General features: G+C 43.6%; 1 protein-coding gene across 2 annotated transcripts in view; it reads right to left on the reverse strand.

Annotated features, from left to right (window-relative positions):
- Positions 1-26,781, reverse strand: part of scai (suppressor of cancer cell invasion) — a 181,238-nt gene that overhangs the window by 49,082 nt on the left and 105,375 nt on the right. For both annotated transcript variants that reach the window (XM_060841078.1, XM_060841077.1), the window contains 5 exons: positions 25,871-25,969; positions 24,167-24,319; positions 19,042-19,143; positions 10,744-10,845; positions 717-795 (listed from right to left, as the gene is read on the reverse strand). In XM_060841078.1, coding sequence (XP_060697061.1) covers positions 717-795; positions 10,744-10,845; positions 19,042-19,143; positions 24,167-24,319; positions 25,871-25,969 — 535 coding nt within the window. The remainder of the gene's footprint in view (positions 1-716; positions 796-10,743; positions 10,846-19,041; positions 19,144-24,166; positions 24,320-25,870; positions 25,970-26,781) is intronic.

The following is a 26,781-nucleotide window of genomic DNA, read 5'->3' on the forward strand; positions in this document are numbered from 1 at the left end:
TGGTGTCCATTAGTACAACAGAGAAAATGAATAAAAATCAGAAAGAGAAAAGTTTAGAATTAAATTAATATTCCTCAAACTATTAGAAGCTATCTCCATGTATTGCTGTCTTCAGAAATTCAGCAAGGTACATGTGCCTGAGAGATTACAGATTGTGGAGACTGCTTAGTGAACTGGCTAGTTGCAGCTCACTTATTTATTTTTCCTTTTGATTTGTCCCTTAACTGTGTCTGCAGTCTGTGTCTGTCTTTGAATTGTGGCTAGAATTGAACAAGATTAGGTTAAAACATGGACATCAGTGAGATTACCTTGTTGCTAACTTTGCTCTGCGAAAGCTACTGTATTGTTAAATCTCTAGTTTAAGTTATAAACTTGTTGCCTGGTATTGGTTAAGCACAAAGTCTGGTACTGGTTATTCAAGAAGTCTGCTTAGGAACCACTGAGTCAATTTTGAAGATTACAGAATGTTTCAATTTTACTGCATTGCAAATACAGGGACAGTACCAGCTCCACATGGACAATAATGAATAGACAATAGATGTTAACTTTATCACCAAAGCCCAGGACCCATGAACAAATGAAAAATACTTTGAAATTGGACAAAAAAATTGGTTTCAGTCAAACTTTTCACAGTTCCTTCCTGCAAATTTGAGAGATTGATTATTGTGGACTCAATTCTAACCTAACAAATAACTGGAAGCATTCTTTTACTATACCTTCATAATCACAACGCCCTGTAGGAAACACACCAGTAGCTGACAGATAGACCAGGAGGACGCTATTTCCAGGCAGCTCCTGAAAGTGAAAGTATAAATATCACTGAAATATCATGCAGTATTATTTTCTTTAAACGCTATTCTTTTCCCTTTTAATGGGAATGCAAATTTCCAAACTAACAGATCAGCATCTGCTGCTGGCTGCGGCAGCACATATGCACATAAGAACGATGAGCAGGAGAAGGCAATTTAACCCAAGCCTGCTCTGCCATTCAGTATGATCATGGCTGATCTCAACTCACCCTCAACTCTACTTTCCTGCCCACTCCCCATAACCCTTCAACCCATTATTCATTACAAATCTGTCCATCTCCTCAAAGTTATTCAGTGTCCCGGCATCCACCACACTCTAGGGCACTGAATTGCACAGATCCATGACCCTTTGAGAGAAGTAAAGTCTTCTCATCTGAGATTCAAACCTACTATCCCTTATCCTAAAACTATGACCTCTCTTTCGAGATTGCCCCAAAAAATGAAACAATATCTACTTTGTAAATCTCCATTAGCATCTTTTATCTTACCTTAAGCAGATCTCCTCTCATTCTTCTAAACTCCAGACAATATAGGCCTCAACTGCTCAATCTCTCTTCATAAAGACAAACCTCTCATCTCTGGAATCAGACTCGTGAACTTCCTCTGAACTACACTCAACACTACATTCCTCCTCAAGTACTATTTAAATAGCAATATCCTTAGATTTAAAAAAAAATTTATTATACAGTAAAGCAAGTAACTCAGTGATTTGAATCAGGGGCATTCAAGGTTTTTGCTTTGTGAGCCTCTTGACTGTACAGCATCTAATTTCTAGAGCAATAAGGTTTACCTTCAAGTTCTCATTAATATGGATGCCTGAAGCTGCTGACACAACAGTTCTAAGAATAGCCCTTTCCATATCTCCAAGTCCACAGAATCCCAAAAAGGACAAATTAACATTTGAGAAACAAACACCAAAGGAATTGACTTGCCTACACTTCCATGTTAAATTTATTACTGATGAGTAGAAAGTGAGGACCGTAGGTGCTGGGGATGAGAGTCAAGAGTGTGATGAATAGGAATTCCTGATGAAGAGCTTACACCCGAAACATCGATTCTCCTGCTCCTTGGATGCTGCCTGACCTGCTGTGCTTTTCCAGCACCATACTCTCGACTTTATTACTGATGATCTTACATTTATAACCCCAAGTCTGGATTACCCGGAAAATGAAAACATCCCCTCTTTGTGTATCCTAGTAAACCTTTATTTCTGAAAGAGTTAAGTCATTTCAGTTAGAAGTATATGTTGTTAGGATAAAATGTGAACATAGCTGAAGAAAAACAGATGTACAGATACAAGATAAGGAATCAGACCGAGTAAAGAGTCAGGCAATGGAGTGGGTGAAAGAAACAATAGACAGCCTTGACTGCTTAACCAGCAGGATAAGAGGAACTTAGGATGGATAAAGAGCAATACCTTTTATAGTGTAAACTTCAGAACTTTAATAAAAAGGTTCATACATTAAAAGAAGCAACAATAACTCTGTATAGAATAAACTATTGAAAGGATAAGGACAAACTTTTACAGGAATAGAATGCAGAGTCTGTCAGGCGGATGGACGTGTACAGGGACTGGATGTTCATTGTGAAAAATGAGGCGTTGGGGGCTGAGGACACGAAAGCCATGGAGGAGGTGGAGGGCGTGGGTGGTGTCCCTCATGTATATGGGGAGTTCCTAGACCAAGAGCGTCAGAACAGAGTCAAGATATGAGGCGATAAGTTTGGAGGGGCAGGAGCAGGCAGAGATGACGGGTCAAGCGGGGCAGTCCGGTTTGTGAATTTCAGGTAAGAGGTAGAACCAGGTGGTGCAGAGTTCTGGGATTATGAGGTTGGAGGCTGTGGATGGGAGATCCGCAGTGGTGATGAGGTTGGGGATGGTCTGTGAGATGATGGTTTGGTGATGGGAGGTGAAGTCATGGTGAGGGGGCAGTAGGAAGAGATGTCCGTGAGTTGGCGCCTAGCTTCAGCGGTGTAGAGTTTGGTGCGCCAAACTACCACTGTGCTCCCCCCACCGCCCCCCTATCCACAGTGGGGGGGGGTGTTTCCCAGGCTGCCCAATGCCTCTTCTTCACCATGGACATCCTGTTCCTGTACACATCCACCCTCCATGGCAAAGGTCTCCAAGCCCTCAGTTTCTTCTGCATCTGCCAACCCAACAAGTACCCCTCCACTGACACTCATTTGATTGGCAGAGCTGGTCTTCAACCTCAACAACTTCTCCTTAGAACATAGAACAGTACAGCACAGAACAAGCCCTTCAGCCCACCATTTTGTGCCAACCATTGATCCTCATGTCTGCACCCTCAAATTTCTGTGACCATAGGCATGTCCAGCAGTCTCTTAAATGCCCCCAATGACCTTGCTTCCACAACTGCTGCTGCCAACGCATTCCATGCTTTCACAACTCTCTGAAGAACCCGCCTCTGACATCCCCTCTATATTTTCCTCCAACCAGCTCAAAACTATGACCCCTCATGTTAGCTATTTCTGCCCTGGGAAACAGTCTCTGGCTATCGACTCTATCTATGCCACTCATTATCTTGTACACCTCAATTAGGTCCCCTCTCCTCCTCCTTTTCTCCAATGAAAAAAGTCCGAGCTCAGTCAAACTCTCTTCATAAGATAAGCCCTCCAGTCCAGGCAGCATCCTGGTAAACCTCCTCTGAACCAACTCCAAAGCATCCACATCTTTCCTATAATAGTACGACCAGAACTGGACACAGACCAGAACCCTCCCACTTCCTTCGCACCAAAGGGGTAGCCATCGGCACCTGCATGGACCCCAGCTATGTCTGCCTCTTCGTTGGATACGTGGAATAGTCCACCTTCCGCAGCTACACTGACACCATCCCCCAAGTTTTCTGCCGCTACATTGATGACTGTATTGGCGCCACCTCGTGCTCCCATGAGATTGCACAGTTCATCAGCTTCACGAGCACTTTCCACCCTGATCTCAGGTTCACCTGGACTCTCTCAGACATCTCCCTCCCCTTTCTGGACCTCTCTATCTCCATCTCCGGTGAGTGACTCCACACAACATCTACTCCAAACCCACAGATTCCCACAGCTACCTGGACTACACCTCATACCACCCCCACTCCTGTAAAAATGCTGTCCTTTACTCCCAATTCCTCTGCCACCATCACACCTGCTCCCAGGAGAACCAATTCCACTCCAGGACATTTCAGATGGACTCCTACTTCAAGGACCACAATTTCCCCTCCCATGATATCAACAATGCCCTCCAGTGAATCTCCTCCACCCATGAACCCCAAACCCTCCAACTGCAAGAAGTGTAGAACACTCCTGGTCCTCCCTACTAATCTCAAGATGCAACGCATCATCCTCCATCATTTCTGCCACCTACAGTCAGACCTCACCACCAGAGATACATATACCTCCCCATCCCTATCGGTATTCCACAGACACTATTCCTTCTGCCATTTCCTTGTTAGGTCTATGTCCCTCCACCAACCCACCCTCCACTCCCAGCAGCTTCCCTTGCTGTCGCTAAAATCTGCACCAGCACCTCCTCCCTAACCTCCATCCAAGGCCCCAAAGGATCTTTCTACATCTGGCAGAGATTTCCTGCACATCCAAACAGCTCATCTACAGTGTCTGTTGCTCTCAAGGTGTCTCTGAGAGAGGTTGCCAACTTGTGGAATGTTTGAGGGACATATACACCAAACAACCCCACTGCCCTGTGATCGACCATTTCAACCTCCCAGCCCACTCCGCCAAGGAAATGCAAGTCCTGGGCCGCCTCCACCACCATATCCAAACCACCCAATGCCTGGAGGAAGACCACCTCATTTTCTGCCTTGGGATCCTGCAACCAAATGGCATCAGCGTCGACTTCAGCAGTTTTCTCATGACCCCTCCCCACCTCATCCCAGATCTAATCCTCCAACTTGCCATCACCCTCTTGAACTGTCCTACCCGACCATCTTCTCTTCCCACCTATTCATTCCACCCTCCTCTCCAACCTATTACCATTAACCCCCACCTGCATCTACCTGTCGCCTTCCTTGCTACCTTCACCCCGCCTCCACCCTCCTATTTATCGCTCAGTCCCCTTCCTCCTCCCAAAATTCCTGATGAACGGCGTATATTCAAAACATTTTCCTGCTCCTCAGATACTGCTGTGCTTTTCCAGCACCACGCTTCTTAACTCTGGTCGCCAGCATCTACAGTCCTCACTTTCTCCTAACCATAACCATCACCAGTGTGCAGCAGGTTCAAGGGACCAAATTACCGACTCCTGCTCCTGTCTTGTATGTTTCTATACTTTTCTATCTGTTGTTCAGCTTGATTCTTCTAGAAATAAATCCTAATACCTTTATTGTGTAAAACCTTAGTGAGCTCTCTATCCTTATTTTGTTTTGGTGCTGATGAGTCTATAAGAATATTTCAGTTTAATATTTAGTTTATATTTTAAACTCATTTCACTTTATAGCTTAATTTTGCCATTTTATCAACTTCTTTCTTATCCTTTTAATACGGTTTTATCATGAATGTAAATATTGTCCTTATTTCTTTAGTCATCTCTTAATGTGCCAATATTGACTAGTCTGTACTTGCTGGATAAGTTTTACTGATCATTATTTTAATTATCCCAAGTTGCATTCTATTTCCAGTTAACCGAAATTAGTTCTATTCTTAGCCACCTAATATCAGCTCTTTTCTAAATTATTTATTCAACCTTTGTTTTACTTACATTCTTTATTAATCCTTATTTCAAACCTTATTTCACTGGGATCACTATTACCTAAATCTAGGTTAGAGTGGTGCTGGAAAAGCACAGCAGGTGCTTTTCTGATGAAGGGCTTTTGCCCGAAACATTGATTTTCCTGCTCCTTGGATGCCGCCTGACCTGCTGTGCTTTTCTAGCACCACTCTGATCTAGACTCTTATTCCCAGCATCTGCAGTCCTCACTTTTGCCTCACTATTACCTAAACATTCCCATGAAGTAACTTTGCTTTAGTGTTCTCCTTCATCATTTCCCAAATCTATATTCAGTAGCATCACCTCTGTTTTTGGGTTTTTTTTGCAAACTGGAAATGAAAGACATTCTGTAGACATTGTAAAGCTCCATTCCCAATATCCAGTACGCTACCTTTTCTTGCAAGTTTATTTGGGGTAGTCAGAGTAGTAATCACAGGAGAATTTATGTTCTCAAGCAAACTTTTTTAAAAAATGAGTAATGTGATGTGGGCATCAACGTTCCAGCCAGTATTTATTGCCCATTCCTAATTGGTCTTCAGAAGGTGAGCTATTTTCTTGAACTGCAGCAAATCATGTGGACACTCACAAGGCTGTCGGACAGTGAGTAGCAGGATTTTTACACATTAACAATAAAAGAATAGCAATGTAGTCCCAAGTCAAAATGGTGCGTGGTTTGGAGGTGAATTTGCAGATGGCAGGTGTTACTATGCACCCGATGCTTTTGTCTTACTCAGTAGAGGTCACAGGTTTGGAAGGTGCTATGAAGAAGGCTGGATCAATTGAAGCAGTGCACCTTGTGGATGGTACACAATATTGCCATTGTGCATTGGCGACACATGGACAGCCATCACGTAGGTTGCTTTTGCTCAATGATGTTGAGCTTCTTGAGTGGTGTACTCATCCAGCTAAGTGAAAAGTATTCCATCACACTCTTTCTGCCTGTTGACAATAGACAGGCTCTGAAGAGTCAGGAGGCAAGTTACTTACTTAAAATCTGATTGAAGATTTGTAGCTCGGGTATCCGTTGTTGTGGTTCTGCTCGCCGAGCTGGAAGTTTTTGCTGCAAACGTTTCGTTCCCTGGCTAGGGAACATCATCAGTGCTGTTGGAGCCTCGTGTGAAGCGCTGCTTTGATGTTTCTTCCGGTATTTATATTGGTTTGTTCTCGCCGCTTCCGGGTGTCAGTTTCAGCTGCAGTGATTTGTATATGGGGTCCAGGTCGATGTGTCTGTTGATGGATGCTCTTGCCGCTTCCGGGTGTCAGTTTCAGCTGTAGTGGTTTGTATATGGGGTCCAGGTCAATGTGTCTGTTGATGGAGTTTGGGGATGAATGCCATGCTTCTAGGAATTCTCTGGCTGTTCTCTGTCTGGCTTGTCCTATGATAGTGGTGTTTTCCCAGTCAAATTCATGTTGCTGGTTGTCCGAGTGTATGGCTACTAGAGATAGCTGGTCGTGTCGTTTTGTGGCTAGCTGATGTTCATGGATGCGGATTGTTAGCTGTCTTCCTGTTTGTCCTATATAGTGTTTTGTGCAGTCCTTGCATGGTATTTTGTAAACTACGTTAGTTTGGCTCATGCTGGGCATTGGGTCCTTTGTTCTAGTGAGTTGTTGTCTGAGCGTGGATGTTGGCTTGTGTGCTGTTATGAGTCCTAAGGGTCGCAGTAGTCTGGCTGTCAGTTCTGAGACGCTCCTGACGTATGGTAGAGTGGCTAGTCCTTTTGGTTGTGGCATGTCCTCGTTCCTTGGTCTATCTCTTAGGCATCTGGTGATAAAGTTGCGTGGGTATCCGTTTTTGGCGAATACCTTGTATAGATGTTCCTTTTCCTCTTTTCGCAGTTCTGGTGTACTGCAGTGTGTTGTGGCCCTTTTGAATAGTGTCCTGATGCAGCTTCGTTTGTGTGTGTTGGGGTGGTTACTTTCATAGTTTAAGACTTGGTCTGTGTGTGTTGGTTTCCTGTGTACCCTTGTGGTGAATTCTCCGTTGGGTGTTCTCTCTACTACTCCCATTCCTAGACGTGTTAGTAGAGAGAATACCCAACGGAGAATTCACCACAAGGGTACACAGGAAACCAACACACACAGACCAAGTCTTAAACTATGAAAGTAACCACCCCAACACACACAAACGAAGCTGCATCAGGACACTATTCAAAAGGGCCACAACACACTGCAGTACACCAGAACTGCGAAAAGAGGAAAAGGAACATCTATACAAGGTATTCGCCAAAAACGGATACCCACGCAACTTTATCACCAGATGCCTAAGAGATAGACCAAGGAACGAGGACATGCCACAACCAAAAGGACTAGCCACTCTACCATACGTCAGGAGCGTCTCAGAACTGACAGCCAGACTACTGCGACCCTTAGGACTCACAACAGCACACAAGCCAACATCCACGCTCAGACAACAACTCACTAGAACAAAGGACCCAATGCCCAGCATGAGCCAAACTAACGTAGTTTACAAAATACCATGCAAGGACTGCACAAAACACTATATAGGACAAACAGGAAGACAGCTAACAATCCGCATCCATGAACATCAGCTAGCCACAAAACGACACGACCAGCTATCTCTAGTAGCCATACACTCGGACAACCAGCAACATGAATTTGACTGGGAAAACACCACTATCATAGGACAAGCCAGACAGAGAACAGCCAGAGAATTCCTAGAAGCATGGCATTCATCCCCAAACTCCATCAACAGACACATTGACCTGGACCCCATATACAAACCACTACAGCTGAAACTGACACCCGGAAGCGGCAAGAACATCCATCAACAGACACATCGACCTGGACCCCATATACAAATCACTGCAGCTGAAACTGACACCCGGAAGCGGCGAGAACAAACCAATATAAATACCGGAAGAAACATCAAAGCAGCGCTTCACACGAGGCTCCAACAGCACTGATGATGTTCCCTAGCCAGGGAACGAAACGTTTGCAGCAAAAACTTCCAGCTCGGCGAGCAGAACCACAACAAGTTACTTACTACTGAACTGCCAGTCTCTAGTCTATTACTGTAATCATATAACTTAGTTGGCTGGTCCATTTCAGTTTCTGGACAATTGTAACACCCAGGGGCTCTTGTGGTGCAGTGTTAGTGTCCTAATCTTTAAACCAGGAGGACTAGGTTCAAGTCACACCTGCTCCAAAAGTATATAATAACATGCCTGAACAAGTTGATTAGAAAAAGTATCTTCTCTGAGCAACTCACTATTTAGGTTCTTGAAGCATAATAGTGGTGAACTGTCTCTGGATCAGAAGACCCCAGGTTCAAGTCCCATCTGTTCTTGGGCTGTCATAATACCCCTTACTTTAATTCCTTAAAATATCAACCCTGAACAACTCATATAGAGATATCCTAGGGCTGACACTTTCAACTGCCACCACAGTTGTCCTTTTCCCGAGGTATGACTCAGATCAATGAAAAACTTTCTCTGCTAATTCCCACAAATCAGTTTTGCTAGAGTTCTTTGATGTCATACTTGCCAAATGTGGCCTTGATGTCAACAGCAATAATTCTCACCTCCATTGTTTTCAGTTTTTTTGTCTATGTTTGGACCAAGATTCTAATGCAATTAGGAGTGAAATGACTCTGGCAGAAGTGAAATAAGCAGGTCATATGACAGCATTGTTGAATACCCCTTTTATTACTTCCCTGATGATTAAGGATAGACTGATAGGGCAGTAATTAGCAAGTTGGATTTGTTTTGATTTTTGTGGACAGGGTATAACTGGATAACTCTTCAATTGCCAGGTGTTACTGTTATAGCAATCTTGAAATAACTTGGCTACAGCCTAGCATGACATGCTGGGCTCCCCATCATTGAGGATGAGGATATTGTGGAGCTTCTGCTTCCTAATACTTATTTAATTGTTTGCTACAATCTTCAGTAGGATTTAGTAGGACTGAGAGGTTTAGATTTAATCTGTTGTTTGCAGGATCTATTCGCTGTATTACAATGAAACAGTGGAAGCAAACATACAAGTAGTGCTCTGAATTAGTTTCACCAGATTGACACCTCACTTGTTTTTTCTTTGTTCGTTTGCAGGATTTGTTGCCTATCATTAATGGCCCTTGAACTGAGTAGCTTGCTAGGCCATGTCAGAAGGCAGTTAAGAGTTGACCAAACTGCTACGGGGCTGAAGTGACTCAGGTGGGATTTTAGTAACAATCACAAATGGTTTAACGGGCACATTTGGTGGGGGGCACAATTATTGTTGGGAACGCTGAAACCAATTATTTAAAGTTTTCACATTAATTTTAAAATAAGCATAATTCAGTTTATTTAGCAACTTACTATTCACTAATTCAATTTAACACTTGGATTTTCTTGCAATCAACCTCCAAATCCTTTTGACATCCATCAAACACAAGTTTTAGGAGTGGGACAGATTTCTAATCAGTCATTAAGTGGAAAGAAAATTGTAGCCTCTACTACTCACTTTCACAGCCTTTACGCATGTAAAAGTGTACATTGTCACAGTACCAGTTGGGTCCATTTGCTGCACGGCTGGTTTGGATCAGGTAGGTGCCAGCAGCAAGGGGTTCTCTATCTCGATTCTGGGTGGGGTGAAATTGTGACCTACCTCCTTGCCCTATTCATGTGGAGGTGATGGTACTGATGGTTGGATCTGTTGTCAGGCAAAAGACTGAAGAAAAAGGAATAAAGGAATAAAACAGTGCACCCTCTATCTCTGCAATTACCTCTTAAAACCCTAGGCTGTAGGCCAACTAATTCAAAAGCAATTTTTTCCAGTTATTGGGAAGACAGCGACATTGTGGTTATGTTATTGAGTTAACAGTACAGAGTCCCAGACAAAACTGATCTGGGGACAAGAGTTCAAAGTGCACCAACATGGATCATGAAATTTGAATTTAACAAAACTCTGGACTGACAAAAGGTAGCCAAATAGTAACTATGTAACCATTATTAACTGTCAAAAAAAAAGACACATTTGCTTCACTGATGTCCTTTTCGGGGAGGGAAATGTGCTACCTTTACTTCATCAGGCCTACATAAGACTTCAGACCTAACAGCAATAATGTGGTTGACTTTTAACTGCCCTCTGAAATGGCCTAGCAATCTACTCACTTCCAAGAAACTGAAATGGGCAAGCAGTGCTTGCCTTGTCAGCAATACCCTCATCCCATGAGTGAATTGAAATAAAAACACTGGAAAGTTCGCAAACCTTAAAAGATGCAGAAAGAAATGTATACAGTTGACTGAAAGTTGGCTTGTACAGCAGATACTTGTGTGGATTTTCTCGTTTTGAAGGTTTCTCTGTTGATTCCTGGAGAGAAAGAAAGACAACTTTAGAGTTATTTGTTCCTTTGTGCATTTTTGGAGATTCCATATTATGCTATGCACTATTCCTGGTTCAGAACAATCCGTCCTCAGAGGAGTCCAAAATCAAATTTCATTTTAAAGAATCACGAGTAAAACTTAAAAATATTTTTATGTATGCCAATTCAAAAAGCAAAACAATTTTGTTGCAGTTTAAGAAAATATTTTTTCTTTAGCTGAAAGGATTGGGAAAGGCCACAATACCAAATTATAGCTTATGTGACTTGAGCCCACTCACCATTGGATAAAGAAGAAATCATCATTTTTAGACTTACTGAAGTAGCCTTATCCAATGAAACTTGAAGCAACCACATTGCAACCACTTGCATATCCCACTACCCCTATTACTGGCAGGTTCACATTTTTAAAAATAATTTTTCCCATTATCCCTTTTGCACGTTTCCACAACCATACTTTGTATTCTGGCACCTCACCGAAATTGGCTTTGTTCTTGTACAATCTCTGATGGTGTGTGCTTTTCAGCTATGGAAGGCAGCACAACTGGCTTTTATCCCATCATGATCTGGCACTCACATCTAGCAAGAACCTCAAAAAGTCAGGAGTATGCATTCTGAATTACTTTCTCTTTCCTATTCCAGAAGAGCTAAACACAACTGTAATCCTTAAAACATATCTCAGTAAGAAGTGGGGATCAAATTATGGATCCTCTGGTCTTTATTACTCAAACACTTCCAGGGAAAGTCAACAATATTTATCTGTGCAGTTGGCCAGAAGTATGGCAATTCACAGCTAAAGTTTTCTAATTGTTCTGGTTGGCATGTATATTTAATAGATATTTATGATTGCAGAGGGCTGGAGTAAAATTAGAAGATCATCTAACCCCGTCCACAAGTATTCATCCCATTGATCATCAGTAAGCGCAATTAATCATGCTGGTTAAAAAATTCCATGTTGCTTTCTAGTCTTTACTTCTCCTTTCAGATTGACTAACTTTTGGACTCCAGTTAGGTGGGAAGAAAAAAAAGAGTAGAAGTAAATGGCAAAAAATATTTTACCATGAGTCCTTTCCAGAACAATGCTTCACTCAGTGGACATCTACCAAAGGACTGGTATCCCTTGTGTTCGTATTGTTTTGAAGGGCTGCTGGGTAACTGGACAAGCACTGGCAATCTGGGACTGTCCCTCACTGGCAACATCATGGGACAGCAGCTCAAAGAAACGCTGCTTATGGCTTATAGCTGATATGGCTGACATTCCCTTGCGCATAAAACCCTATTCTCTCTCCCATTCATTGCTCTCATACATTATCTGTCCTCAGCCACATCCTATCTGCTCCATGCACAGTAGAAAAATGCATCACACTGAGTGGATTATACAAGAGAGCGTCCCCACACAGGTCCTAACAGCAGAACTGCATCTTAAACAACCCTATACTTTGCTTCACCACAGCCCTGGTTGAGGCATGAGTGGCGCTAAGTCTTCTCTTTGATTCAGACAGTTGTGCAATACTGTCAGAAGGCATGATTGCCATGTCCCTCAGTAGCAATCTTGTATGGCACCTGAATCTTCAAACATATTTAGTACAGTCACATAATACCGAACATGCAAGTTGTGGCAGTTCCCAGGGGTCCAGGCACAGCAAGTGTAATAGTGATCATAGATCTCTTGAACATTAATCAATGGAACCCCTTTCTGTTGATGAATTTCGCAGTGTTGTGTTACAACCCTCTTAGTAGCGAGGTGTGTACACTTGATGACATTCTGCATCTTGGGGAACCCAGTTAGGTTACTAAATCCAACTGCCTGGATGGCAGAACTGATCTAGCATTGGAAGAGATGGACTGATTCAATTTTGCATAGATGGCATCGGTAACTGTCCTGATGTATTTCTGTGTGAATGACAGAGATCCCACATAGGTTGCCCAACATTCGCTGAAATCAGCCAGTAGCACAGTTATCTCACCGCCACCAGGAGAGGATGGCTTCTGACTCCTACAACTCCAACATCTGGTACAGTTACATTACCATGTCCTGGGATATATGGAGCCCGCACTGACATTGAATCTTGTTAATCTACAGGAAAGAGTTAGGGTTGAACATCTCTGCACTTCCTGATCACTCCATGTATCCTGAGGGGTCTGATGGCTGTTATCTCGCCCAATGTTGTTGTCCTCCTCATCTCTGCAGTGGCCTACTGCTATCCTGGGCTTGACATCAGCCCTGATCCTCCTTCTTAGATAGGCAGCCAAAGCAAACAACATGCTATCAGCAGCAGGACCCATTACTCATGGAAAGGACCTAATTTGGGAGCAAAACGATTTTCTTAGGCCACAGAACGGTAATCAGTAGCATGCCCTGCAGATGAGGACTAAGTTCACTTCTTCATACAGTGAGACATGCTGCACATGGATAATGAAGGACATGTCCCTCCCCATCCATCCGTATTCAGGCTGAGCATGTGAGCAACATGAAGGTGAAATCCAATATCATTGAGAAGAGTGTGCCTGCAACGTTCTGCGTACTATCTACTCTGGACTCGCATGTAATGCTCAACTTTTCACTGCATTTAATACAGGCTATCTTGACACATATGTGATACATGAGGACACAACATTGTGTGGCCAACATAGGACCCTTGGAAATTGGATGAACAGGGCTTCCACTTCAGTATGTGCCTTTTGTAATATATTGCTGCTCACTACTCTTATTGAGATGTCCAAGTTCAACATGCAATCACCATGATATGTAGCAAGTCACTTCATACTATAGCATCTGACCCCAAAGCTCCCTCATGCTACATCCATAGCAAATGAGCAATGAGACCATTGCAGATTAAATGTAGCTGCACTTGGCAAATGACTGTTTCATGTAATGGTCGCTCCAAAGTCACAGCACTCAGCAAACATGCGTCAAAATTTTTGCCAATCAAACAGACGCTGTCTTCCCTGGCTTTGGTTCCAGCCATTTTCTCATGTATAGAAAATGAAGAGTGATGGCAGCGAACACAGCTCATGACAGATACCCTCAGCACTGGATTCCACCTGGTTGCCAGATATGCCCCAAAGCTTCCATGTCCCCTATTAACTCACACTATCTCAAGAGCCTATTTGAACCCATATCCAACTGGTTGAACCATGTTGAACTTCACATACTACTATCCTCTCTGCCCTTGAACCCTGACAATACACTTCAAATAATATCCACCTTACAAAACTATTCTCCTGGTGGGGAGACTATGGTAGCAATCACTGCCATTAACCACCCCATCCCCAGTCACTCCTTCCATAGCCTACCTTGCCCTGTGATACTGTCCTATTTATTACAGATTGACCTCAAGATTACCCAATCACCGTCCTTATTCTCTACAAATGCCTATTGTTTCCATCTCTTCTAGACTAGACTTATCCATCCCATCTGGCAAAGATTCCCTGCTGCCCCTATACAGGCCCTCCCAGGACTGTATTTATCTGAGATCTTTGACAGAGTTTGATGAACAAACCCTGGGCATTTCTGACCAGAATCCTGATGGCTGTGTGTGAAGCTCCCTGACTGATGGTATGTGATTCTCCTAACTTCTAGTGTTGTCCCGATAGGAGAAGCCGCTTAACACTTTCTGGACTGTTAACCTGACCGTGACCGTTTCCATAAACACAGCAAAACCCTTGGATTCTCCGCAGACTGCTCCCATGACTCAGTACTGGGAACACCAAACCAATAGTAGGACCCCACCAACCTCTGACTGGACAGAGGATTAGTCCCAACTGAGTTTCCAACATGGCCATTTGGTCAAATGACCATGCAGTGTGTTTACCATGCAGGCAGCTGGTATGTGCATAGGTGTTGCATGGACATTTTGATGTACAGCAAGATGCTCCCCTCTCCACCCACCAAACAGATCCCTGCTGACAAGCACGATGAGTAGTTTGGCTGTGTATCTACAAAATGTTCACCTCAAACCAACACTGCGTGTGTTTGATACTGGCTAAAGTACCAAAATGCTAACAAGTATAGCATGACAAGACAATGAAAAGCAAAAAGTGTTCTTACCACAGCCCTTCAATGCTAACTGTTGGTGTGTCGTGTATTTCAACCTTGTGCTTCATGACCAACCTGCCAGTATATCGGATAGGTGCCATGACATTCATGATAGATTCGAAGATGCCATATGCCACTGAATGTTAATGAGGGCTGCATGCAACTGGTGGCCATGAATCTCATCATAAGATGCCGTGTCAATTGTGCACATCATGGAGGTTGCTCATAACAAGGGTTGATTGGTATTTTAGTAAGATAGAAAACTCAATACTAATGAGGTGAATTGTGATGTTAACAAGTCATATAAGAACCTATAAGCTCTACTGCTACCTAGTGGGAAATGCTATTTGTGAAAAGTAGTAAAGGTGGAGCAAGTTACTTCTGTTGTCAAGATAGGCCTCACCAAATTTCCTTTTCAAAAATGTGTTGCTGGTTAAAGCACAGCAGGTTAGGCAGCATCCAAGGAATAGTAAATTCGACGTTTCGGGCATAAGCCCTTCATCAGGAATGAGGAGAGTGTGCCAAGCAGGCTAAGATAAAAGGTAGGGAGGAGGGACTTGGGGGAGGGGCGATGGAGATGTGATAGGTGGAAGGAGGTCAAGGTGAGGGTGATAGGCCGGAGTGGGGTGGGGGCGGAGAGGTCAGGAAGAAGATTGCAGGTTAGGAGGGCGGTGCGGAGTTGAGGGAACCGACTGAGACAAGGTGGGGGGAAGGGAAATCTGAGTTCATCCCTTGTGGTTGGAGGGTTCCCAGGCGGAAGATGAGGCGCTCCTCCTCCAGCCGTCGTGTTGTTATGTTCTGCCGGTGGAGGAGTCCAAGGACCTGCATGTCCTCGGTGGAGTGGGAGGGAGAGTTAAAGTGTTGAGCCACGGGGTGGTTGGGTTAGTTGGTCCGGGCGTCCCTGAGGTGTTCTCTGAAGCGTTCCGCAAGTAAGCGGCCCGTCTCCCCAATATAGAGGAGGCCACATCGGGTGCAGCGGATGCAATAGATGATGTGTGTGGAGGTACAGGTGAACTTGTGACGGATATGGAAGGATCCCTTGGGGCCTTGGAGGGAAGTGAGGGAGGAGGTGTGGGCGCAAGTTTTGCATTTCCTGCGGTTGCAGGGGAAGGTGCCGGGAGTGGAGGTTGGGTTGGTGGGGGGTGTGGACCTGACGAGGGAGTCACAAAGGGAGTGGTCTTTGCGGAACGCTGATAGGGGAGGGGAGGGAAATATATCCTTGGTGGTGGGGTCTGTTTGGAGGTGGTGGAAATGATGGCGGATGATACGTTGTATACGGAGGTTGGTGGGGTGGTAGGTGAGAACCAGTGGGGCTCTGTCTTGGTGGCGGTTGGAGGAGCGGGCTCAAGGGCGGAGGAGCGGGAAGTGGAGGAGATGCGGTGGAGGGCATCGTCGATCACGTTTGGGGGGAATCTGCGGTCCTTGAAGAAGGAGGCCACCTGGGCTGTGCGGTGTTGGAACTGGTCCTCCTGGGAGCAGATGCGGCGGAGACGAAGGAATTGGGAATATGGGATGGAGTTTTTACAGGGGGCAGGGTGGGAGGAGGTGTAGTCCAGATAGCTGTGGGAGTCAGTCGGTTTATAGACGATGTCTGTGTTGAGTCGGTCACCTGAGATAGAAATGGAAAGATGGACTGTTCCACATATCCTACGAAGAGACAGGCATAGCTGGGGCCCATGCGGGTGCCCATGGCAACTCCTTTAGTTTGGAGAAAGTGGGAGGATTGAAAAGAGAAGTTATTCAGGGTGAAGACCAGTTCAGTCAGTCGAAGGAGGGTGTCAGTGGAAGGGTACTGGTTGGTGCGGCGGGAAAGGAAGAAGCGGAGGGCTTTGAGTCCTTCGTGATGGGGGATAGAGGTGTACAGGGACTGGATGTCCATCATGAAAATAAGGCGTTGGGGACCGGGGAAGCGAAAATCCTGGAGGAGGTGGAGGGCGTGGGTGGTGTCCCGAACGTAGGTGGGGAGTTCTTGGACTAAAGGGGACAGAACCGTGTCAAGGTATGCGGAGATGAGTTCGGTGGGGCAGGAGCAGGCTGAGACAATGGGTCGGCCGGGGCATTCAGGTTTGTGGATTTTGGGCAGGAGGTAGAAACGGACGGTGCGGGGTTGTGGGACTATGAGGTTGGAGGCGGTGGATGGGAGATCCCCTGAGGTGATGAGGTTATGGATGGTCTGGGAGATGATGGTTTGGTAGTGGGAGGTGGGGTCGTGGTCGAGGGGGCGATAAGAGGAGGTGTCCGCGAGCTGGCGTTTGGCCTCAGCGATATAAAGGTCGGTGCGCAAACTACTACCGCGCCTCCCTTGTCTGCCGGTTTGATGGTGAGGTTGGGATTGGAGCGGAGGGAGTGGAGGGCTGCACGTTCTGAGGGTGAGAGGTTGGAGTGGGTGAGAGGGGTGGACAGGTTGGGTCGGTTAATATCGCAGCAGCAGTTGGCTATAAATAGATCGAGGGCGGGTAAGAGGCCAGCACGGGGTGTCCAGGTGGATGGGGTGCGTTGGAGGCGGGAGAAGGGGTCGTCAGAGGGTGGGCGGGAGTCTTGGTTGTGAAAGTAGGCACGGAGGCGAAGGCGGCAGAAGAATTGTTCAATATCTCGCCGCGTGTTGAACTCATTGATTCGAGGGCGTAGGGGAATGAAGGTGAGGCCTCTGCTGAGGACTGATCTTTCATCCTCAGAGAGGGGGAGGTCTGGAGGGATGGTGAAGATCCGGCAAGGCTGGGAGCTAGGACCTGGTGTGGGACTGGAGCTGGGGGCGGGGGTGGGGTTAGGGGCGGGGACAGAGATCGATGTAGGGGCGGGGTTAGACGTGGTGACGTTGCTTGGTGTGGGGGCGGGGTCAAGTGTGGGGGCGGGGTCATGCGTCGTGACGGAAATAAGCGTGGGGGCGGGGTTACGTGTGGTGGCGAAAGTCGGCGTGGGGGCGGGGTTATGCATGGTGACGAAGGTTTGCGTGAGGGCGGGGTTACGTGTAGTGACGAAAGACGGCGTGGGGGCGGAGAAACCTGAGGCATTGTGGTCCTGCAGGTTAGTGATGTCAGTGGGGGCGGAAGTGGCTGCGGCGACGGCAACCGAAGGGGCGGAAATGGTTGTGGCGAAAGAACCGTAGTCATTCCCGGTAGCCGCGGGGGTCGCGGGTCCGTCGGCGATCTTCCTGGCGATTGTGGAAGCGGTTGTCTGTGCGGTGATCGCCGGGGCGGTTGTTTGGGCGGCGATCGCAGAGGCTCCGAGGTCGGTGGGGGCGGAAGTGACGTCACGGTCGGCAGCGGCCGTTGGTGCCGCGGGCGCTGTAGCGGCCACATGTGTAATGGCATCCGACAGACCGATAGAAGATTCTGGAACAGTTGAGGAACCACGAGTGTGGGGGTAAGTACATGAACGTTTTCGGTACTTACTGTCTTTAATTTCTGATATGGCTAGGAAGAACCGTTTGTTTAGTGTGTGGATTCTTCTGTAGATGAAGAACAGTAGAGGTCCTTTGCAGGTCTGTGAGAGTGTTGTCCTGAGCTGGGGTAGGGCTGATTGCAGGGAACGTAGGTAGCGACGCATGGCTGCAAGGGTGGAGCGGAGGATCCGGAGGGAGGTCTGATGCTGAGGCTTCGGATTTGTTGTAGGTACAGGTTGTCCTGGTTGGGTCCAAATTTTGATGGTTGGAATGTAGTTCAGAATCCGTGTGGGATCAGTCGGTTCCGTAGGCAGGTGCTGAGGAAGGAGATGTGGCTGTGGTAGCGAGTCTGTTTGAGAACGTGGCTGAAGAGTTTCTGTGCAGAGGAGATGACCTGGGGGGTGCAGTGAGAGAGAGACTCACTGAAATCCTTGTAGAGGGAGGAAGAGAGCTTCTTCAAGGAAGGCATCCTTGCAAGAGGATTCGCAGTAGGTTAAAATCTTCGGGTAAATTTCCTGTTTGATTCTGCCACACATCTCAAGTTCATGGCGCCTACATCCCTACAAGTTTCCATCCTTTATAACCATGTAATGTCAATATATGCTCTGCATGAAGTTGATGACATAAAATCCCGATAAACATGATTTGCTTAAATCAATATCTAAAGAAAATAGCTTCATTTGGCTCAGGTTTAATTTATTATACAATTTAGAACTAGTTTCCATGTTCAACAAATCATCTAAAATTTCAGCTGCCTTCACGCACCTGTGATCCAGTCTTGTTTAATTGCGAAGCCAGGTTAATGGGTTCCCGTTCTAAAGCCTGCAACATTCTGAACATGTCAATAGTTAACTCACTGAATTTAACCTAAAATTAAAAAAAAGAGAATCGAACTATCAAAATGGATCTAAAACAGTGAGTCAGAAAAACAAGATACAATTCTTGGAGGATAGAATTTACGTATTTAGTCTTTCTGCTCCTCCCACCTCATGTTATTATACTCCCTATGCTCTTAGACAATTAACATGAATTACCTGTAATACATAACCTTAAATAAAGACAATAACAAACCTAAAGATGACTAATCAGACAGTGTTCTTTTTTTAAATTCTGAACTTATGATATTCTAAATCTAATCAAAAACGTAAAACAGGTTTTTCTTTTCTATGTCACACATTACAATATACCCAATCATTAACAGCTCTCAAATGTCTTGTACTTCATAAGAAAAACAATCCACATGCAGAAGTAATTACAAAGCAATTCAAGAAAAAAAATGACAATATTCTTAAAACATAATATTCCATGTTCTAATCATTATTCAAGATGGCCCTCCTCTTGATGCTCCTCCATCTAAAACACTGTTTTGAGACAAGCATTTCTCTTTTAAGATTTCTGACAACTGGTTACTTGTGTCAACCTATTTTTATTTTAGCAATCTCTTTCCTAGATTGCCTTCATATTAGTGAGATCAATTCTCAACTGGCTCAGTGGTTAGCACTGCTGCCTCACAGCACCAGGGTCCAGGTTCGATTCCAGCCTCAGGTAACTGTGTGGAGTTTGCACATTCTCTCAGTGTCTGCATGGGTTTCCCCCAGTGCTCCAGTTTCCTCCCACAGTCCAAAGATGCGCAGGTCAGGTGAATTGGCTATGCTAAATTGCCTATAGTGTTAGGTGCATTAGTCAGAGGGAAATGGGCCTGGGCGGGACTCCCCTTCGGAGGGTCGGTGCGGACTTGTTGGGCCGAAGGGCCTGTTTCCATACTATGGGGAATCTAATCTAATTCTGCCTATTGAACATTGTTCTGTGGACAATCATTGCTTTTGAGATCACTTATTGGCATTTTTTCTCCCCTAGGTTATTCCTTGTACAAAATTTCTTGTAATCTGCATACACATGTAGTCCTGCAATGGAACAAAAAAAAACTTGGTGACATCCCATGATCTCCACACTCCCTGTGGACACAGAGCCCAAGTTTTCTGAACCACGAACTCATGCAGCCACTTCTATGGCATCTGAGTTTCTAGCTTCAAATCGAACGCTAGTTCAAATCAGGGAAGTAATGGATGAATGGCTCAGGGAAAAGAAACAGGACCACAACTCAAAAGTTCTAGGATCAGGGAGTTGACAGTCTGCAGAGATCAGAAAGTTCAGGCAGCCCAGGGTCCAGAAAGTAGATGGACATCCCAGAAGAACATAACACATGTACCAAGTTACATTTTCCTTTCATATTTTTAAACTTTTTTCTAAACTTTTCCTGACAAGTTTAATGCATGTCCAAAAGAAAAGCAGCAAAGTCTTTAAGCTACATTGACAAGAAATCCCGTGCACATTTCAAGGAGGTATGGCTTTCTGGGAACACCTTGGACACATTAAAAAGGCATGAAATCAGTGAGATCTTCACTTAGTCCATGGGACATGGTCAGTTTCACAACTCTAAAGCAAACCTTACAGTTAAGTTCAGCCCTGGAAAAATTGGTTTGAATGGAAATTGGACTACCAAAAGCAGTGTTTGAACTAGAAAAGTATACAAAAATCACAAGAAAGGTGGAATTTTTTTGAATGCTTACCAAAACACTAGGAGTTTATAAGATGAGGGTGGAGCATACATTGCACAAGCAAGATGATCAATTGGGATATGATTAAATTTCTAATTGATAATGACGTACTTGCAGTAAAGATGAATGCATCCAGGCTTTCTATGCAAGACATTGATGATCATGTAGCAAAGTATACAGCAATTACTGAGAACTGCAAGTACAGCACCTTTGAATTTGTGGAGTGCAGAAACTTTATCCTACAGTATCAGTTCCTGGATGAATTGTAAACGAGAGTACAGATATTTCAGTGCAAAAAAAAAGTAATGATTTTGTACATCAAGCTTTGACCAGAATTCAAACTTGCTTATCTTTGCAGGAATTTTGAAACTGACTGCTTGTAATAGCATCTCCATTGTGACAGCAATCAAGCAATCTATGTGAACAGTGAGCTTGATTTACAGAAGATTTGATGTTTTTATCAGATGGAGCTTGGAAGAAAAATTAAGAAGCGGAATGTTGCAACAGGAAATCAAGCATTTGTCTTAACAGCATTGAACTGCTCACAGAGAAGGTCTTAGAACTAATGATGTTTAGAAGTAGGTCTCAATTATGTAGGATACTGAAATGCTTCAAAAGAACAGCATATACAAAATGTTTAGCAGGTCAAGCGTGAAGAAAGGACGATTTGAAATATTTGCCCAAGTCACAAAATGTGATGCATTGGCATTTTGAAGGAGGTGCCTATGAAGAGTCTTTGCAGTAAGTACACAAATGCTAAACTAAAATGTCTTGATCAACTACTGCTCATAACAACTGAATAAGTCCAACAATCCAATGAAATATTGCCTGAAAAAGCTCTCAAAGCTATAATAACCATATGGCATTGAAAGCTTTGAACAACATTCTTGGTGAACTGGCATCATTTTGCAAATTCTTTCAAAGAAATCTACAAAGCAATTTACAGAGGCCAAGATTGATAAACAGAAGACTTGATATCTAGGTAAATTGTCTGCGAAGATAACAAGTTTCTGGCTGCTGTGGACAGTGAAGGTGACACATTTTTTAATTCACTAATTGAACGTGGGCACCATTATCTAGCCAGCATTTATTGCCCATCCCTAGTTGTCCTTGAAGGTGGTGGGGAGTTGCTTTCTTGAACTGCTGCATTCCACCTGCTGCAGGTTGACCTACAATGTCCTCAAGGAGGGAATTCCAGGATTTTGACCAGCGACGGTGAAGGAATGGTGACTGCCATTTATTTATTCAACAGCAATGTGACCATCTGGATAGCAAAATTCCAGAAGAGAAATTATTGAAGTGTCACGTATTTGATTAATCGCAAGAGAATGGATTAAGAATTTGGAATAGAATGTGTTTAGCAACTGATGAAAATATTCAATTCTTATACCAAACTATGAATAAAAAATGTGGCCACAAAAGATATGGGACCAATGCACTGATTTCAAATTTATGATTGTGGGAAAAGCCAAGACCAATTGCATTCAGACAGTCAGTGATTTGGTGCAATATGCTCTAAAAGATATCCACTTTCAAAGGATGCACATTCTTCTGGATATTTGTGCAACATTTCAGGCACCAAGTGATGGATTAGAGTGGATTTAGACTGATGAATTAAATCCAGGTCCAGATACAGACCACTTGGATAACTTGATGCGAATTAAGTCTCATGTTCCATCTAGACAAAATACAAGCTGGCGTCCTACGTTCCCAATGTCTCTCTCCTCTACACTGGGGAGACAGGATGTCAACTTGCAGAACATTTCAGAGAACATGTCTGGGACTCATGCACTAAACAACCCCACTGCCCTGTGACAAAATATTTCAACTCCCCTCCCATTTAGCCAAGGACATGCAAGCCCTTGGCCTCCTGCACCACCAAACTCTAGCCACCCAACGCCTGGAGGAAGAACGCTTCATCTCCTGCCTTGGGATACTCCAACTACATGGGATAAATTTCACCAGTTTCCACATTTCCCCTCCTCCCACCTTATCCCAGATGCAACCTTCAACTCAGCTCCGTCCTCTTGAACTGTCCTACCTATCTATCTTCCTTCCCACCTGTCCACTCCACCCTCCTCTCCGAACTATCACTATCACCCCCATCTTCTTCTACCTATTGCATTCCAAGCTACCTTTCCCTCCCAACCTCCAGCCACTGTCCACGCCCCCATTTATCTCTCAGCCCCTTTAGACCACCCCCTCAGTCCTGATGAAGAGCTCATGCTTGAAATATCGACTCTCCTGCTCTTTGCATACTGCCTGACAGGCTGTGCTTTCCAGCACCAGTTTTCGACTAATCGTTAAGCATCTGCAGTCCCCAATTTCACCTTGTCATCACACGGGCTGCTACCATCAACAACCTATTGTCAACTACTAATGGTCCCCATTAGCAACTACAGATTCTCCCAGACTGACCGTTACCAATTCCTTTGTCTGCCCAACTATTTTTCTCTCTCTCTCTAGGCTCCATCTCCACCAAAGGTTTACTCCTTCCCCCAACCAACCTTTTCCTAACCACAACAGAATTCTGAAGAGGCAGCATTGGATCCAAAATGTCAACTCCGCTTTCTCTCCACAGATGCTGTCAGACCTGAGATTTTCCAGCCATTTCTGATTTAGTTTCTGATAAAATATTTGGCACATTAAGGGTGGGTAGAGAGCAGGATGCACTTGCCTTCAAACCTGCTGACAGTGAAGTGTAATATCCAAGGGGAAAGTGAGGACTGCAGATGCTGGAGATCAGAGCTGAAAATGTGTTGCTGGAAAAGCACAGCAGGTCAGGCAGCATCCAAAGAGCAGGAGAATCGACGTTTTGGGCACGAGTTCTTCTTCATTCTCCTGCTCTTTGGATGCTGCCTGACCTGCTGCGCTTTTCCAGCAACACATTTTCAGCAAGTGTAATATCCAGCCCAGGGTAGTTATTGATAAAATGAACTTCATATCTAAATATGCATACAGACCAGGATACTATCCAAAACTTAAAAACTAAAATAACAGTAAGATGATGTACTTTGGTTAGCACTGCTGCCTCACAGCGCCAGTAGACCTGGGTTCAATTCCTGCCTCAGGCGACTGACTGTGTGGAGTTTGCACATTTTCCCCGTGTCTGCCTGGATTTCCTCTGGGTGCCCCGGTTTCCTCCCACAGTCCAAAAATGTGCAGGTTAGGTGAATTGGCCACGCTAAATTGCCTGTAGTGTTAGGTGCAGGGGCAAATGTAGGGGAATGGGTCTGGGTGGGTGCGCTTCGGCGGGTTGGTGTGGACTTGGTGGGCCGAAGGGCCTGTTTCCACACTAAGTAATCTAATCTAATCAATAGAAAAAGAAATACCTGACTGCTACAGTTTCCGACGATTAGTGCATCTGCTAGCGCCAGCTGGCCTGCTACCATGCCTTGTTCCAGTGGTGGGACTACTCCCTCTGCCAAGCGATTTGAGGTTACCACAATACTGTTATCGTCATTTAACACAATCACAGGATCTGCCTATAAAAAAAATAGGTCAAACAACATTTAAACTTGGATTAATATAGTGCAAAAACTAAACCAGATAGTAGACTTAATTCTGCATTCCATCATTTTAGGTTAGTTAACATGATGCTTCTAGGAATTTGATCAAAATTATTTTCCTTCAAAGTTCAATTTTTCCAAATGACTTCACTTAAGAAAGACAAAATTCACAAAGCCAATTCCTTTACGACATAATTAAATAATTTAAAAACCTAGTCTAAATATTATTAGTCATACAAGGAAGTTTCAAGGAGCATGTCCCTTCTCACACCCCATTAATTTCAAAGTTTTTTTTCAAATTGCCAATAAGTATTTTGTATAGTGATCATAAAAATTACAGTGATAGATTTTCTTGTTTTTGTTTGAAAAGCTGTATACAGATAACTTGCTTTTAAAAAGTGCAGTAATCCTTTCTTTTTAAAACAGTCCTTTTTCCATTTCAGTCCACAATCAAAAAGAGAAAAGTAAAAGGATACTGTCTTCACAAATTTAAATGCCACTCTCAAGCTTTTAAAGAAGAATAGTACAGCCATAAATCGATATATGTAACTATTTTGGCAATACAAGTTACAGAAATACTATACTGAAGAATCAAAAGTGGAATACATTGAATATTGTTCATACCACCTAAACTTTTGGCATAAAATATTCAAGATTACTTAACAATGATTACTTCTTGATTCTAATAAGATTATTTTCTAAAAAGGTCAAGAAGGAAAACTGGGTAAGATATTACAAGGGCTCATTGTTCCACTGGAATATTTAATTTTAACTTTAGATATGCTGCAGTGAATTGACCTATTACTATTTGACATCTCACACTTCAGAGAACAGTTCTAATCCAAATTATTTTTAGGACATAAACAATTTCTAGTCAATTATTTTTACACTTCTTAAAACCTTAATGGGGTTCAAATGGACTTATACAAAAATAACTTGCCATATAGAATTTAAATCAAGGTTGGAAATTAGTATATGTTAACTTAACGAGGCAAAGTTTTCATTCTATTCTATTTTACATGCCCCATTTGATCTTTACCTCCTATCGATCACTTAGCTACAGTGAAATCATAATGAGTCAAACTCAGGTGACACAAAATTTCATTTCCCTTCATATATCAAATCAGGAATAATGCACAATGCTGCTGGATAGCCAGTATGTGAATTTCAATTATTGGAGCAGTTCAATATACTTCCGTCCTTCTTGCCCTATAAATTAGCAAATCTTCCAACAGCCTGACAATAAACATAAAAAAGATTCCATATAATTTCAAACAGTGACTCGCACTGATATTTGGACAGATTCTATCAACTTTCTATTAGGATCATACCGTACTAAGAATAAACTTAACCAACTAAACTTTTCAATAATGCATATCCATCAACATTAACAGAAAACAATTTGTAAAGTTAGCCAAATGACAAGTATGTAGTCAGTAATTTTAAACAGAAATTACATGGCAATAGAATAACTTATTTTCATGCTTACAATATGTTCCAATAATTCCAGATCACTATTAAACAGACCTCAACAAATGCTGCTACCTCTTGGAGCACAAGATTCCATTCTAACTGATCTTCAGTATTGAACCGATGTGTATAATCTTCAATTTCATCAGATAGCTCCTGTTAAAATTATAAACTATGTTTAGTGTCAAATATGGAGCTACAAATGGTTCAACGTTGTTAAAAATCAGCCAAGTAAGAATAAACAGCAGATACCATGTTTTCGTGCTTTGTTGTGGTTAAACTAAAAATGGGTGTGTGTACAATGAAGTGGTGGTGGCAGTATCACTGTACTAGCTTTTCAGAGGCCCAGGCTGAAAGCTGGGAACATGAATTTAAATTCCATCAGTTGCTATGATGCAATTTAAACTAAATTAATGAATCTGGAAATTTTTCATAAAAAATAACTGGTCTCAGTAATGACCACCATGAAACAATCGTTGGTTGTCATAACAAGCCAAAAGGACAAAATTCTACGAGTCATATCTAGCTGAAAAAGGTTGTAATTGTTGATGATCAATCATTTCAATCCAAAGACATGACTGCAGAAGTTCCTTAGAACAGCGTCCTAGGCCTGTGCAATTTCAGCTACATTAATAACCTTCCCTCCATCAAAGGTCAAAAGCACAGATATTCAGTGATGGTTACAGAATGGTCAGCACCATTTCCAACATCTCAGATGCTGAAGCAGTCAGTGTTGATATGAAGCAACACCTGGACAACATTCAGACTTGGGCTGAGGAAAAAGGCAAATGTCATTCAAGTCACACAGACATTAGGTTACAACCATTTCAAGAAAGAAATTCAGCAGTTCTTTTTGAAATTCAAAAGACATTACCATCCCTGAATCATCCACTGTCAACATCCTGGTGATGACTGTGACCAGCCATGGAAATACTGTGTCCAAAAGAGCAGGTCAGATACTCAGAATT

This window comes from Hemiscyllium ocellatum, chromosome 21 (assembly GCF_020745735.1).
Source record: "Hemiscyllium ocellatum isolate sHemOce1 chromosome 21, sHemOce1.pat.X.cur, whole genome shotgun sequence".
NCBI lineage: Eukaryota > Metazoa > Chordata > Chondrichthyes > Orectolobiformes > Hemiscylliidae > Hemiscyllium > Hemiscyllium ocellatum.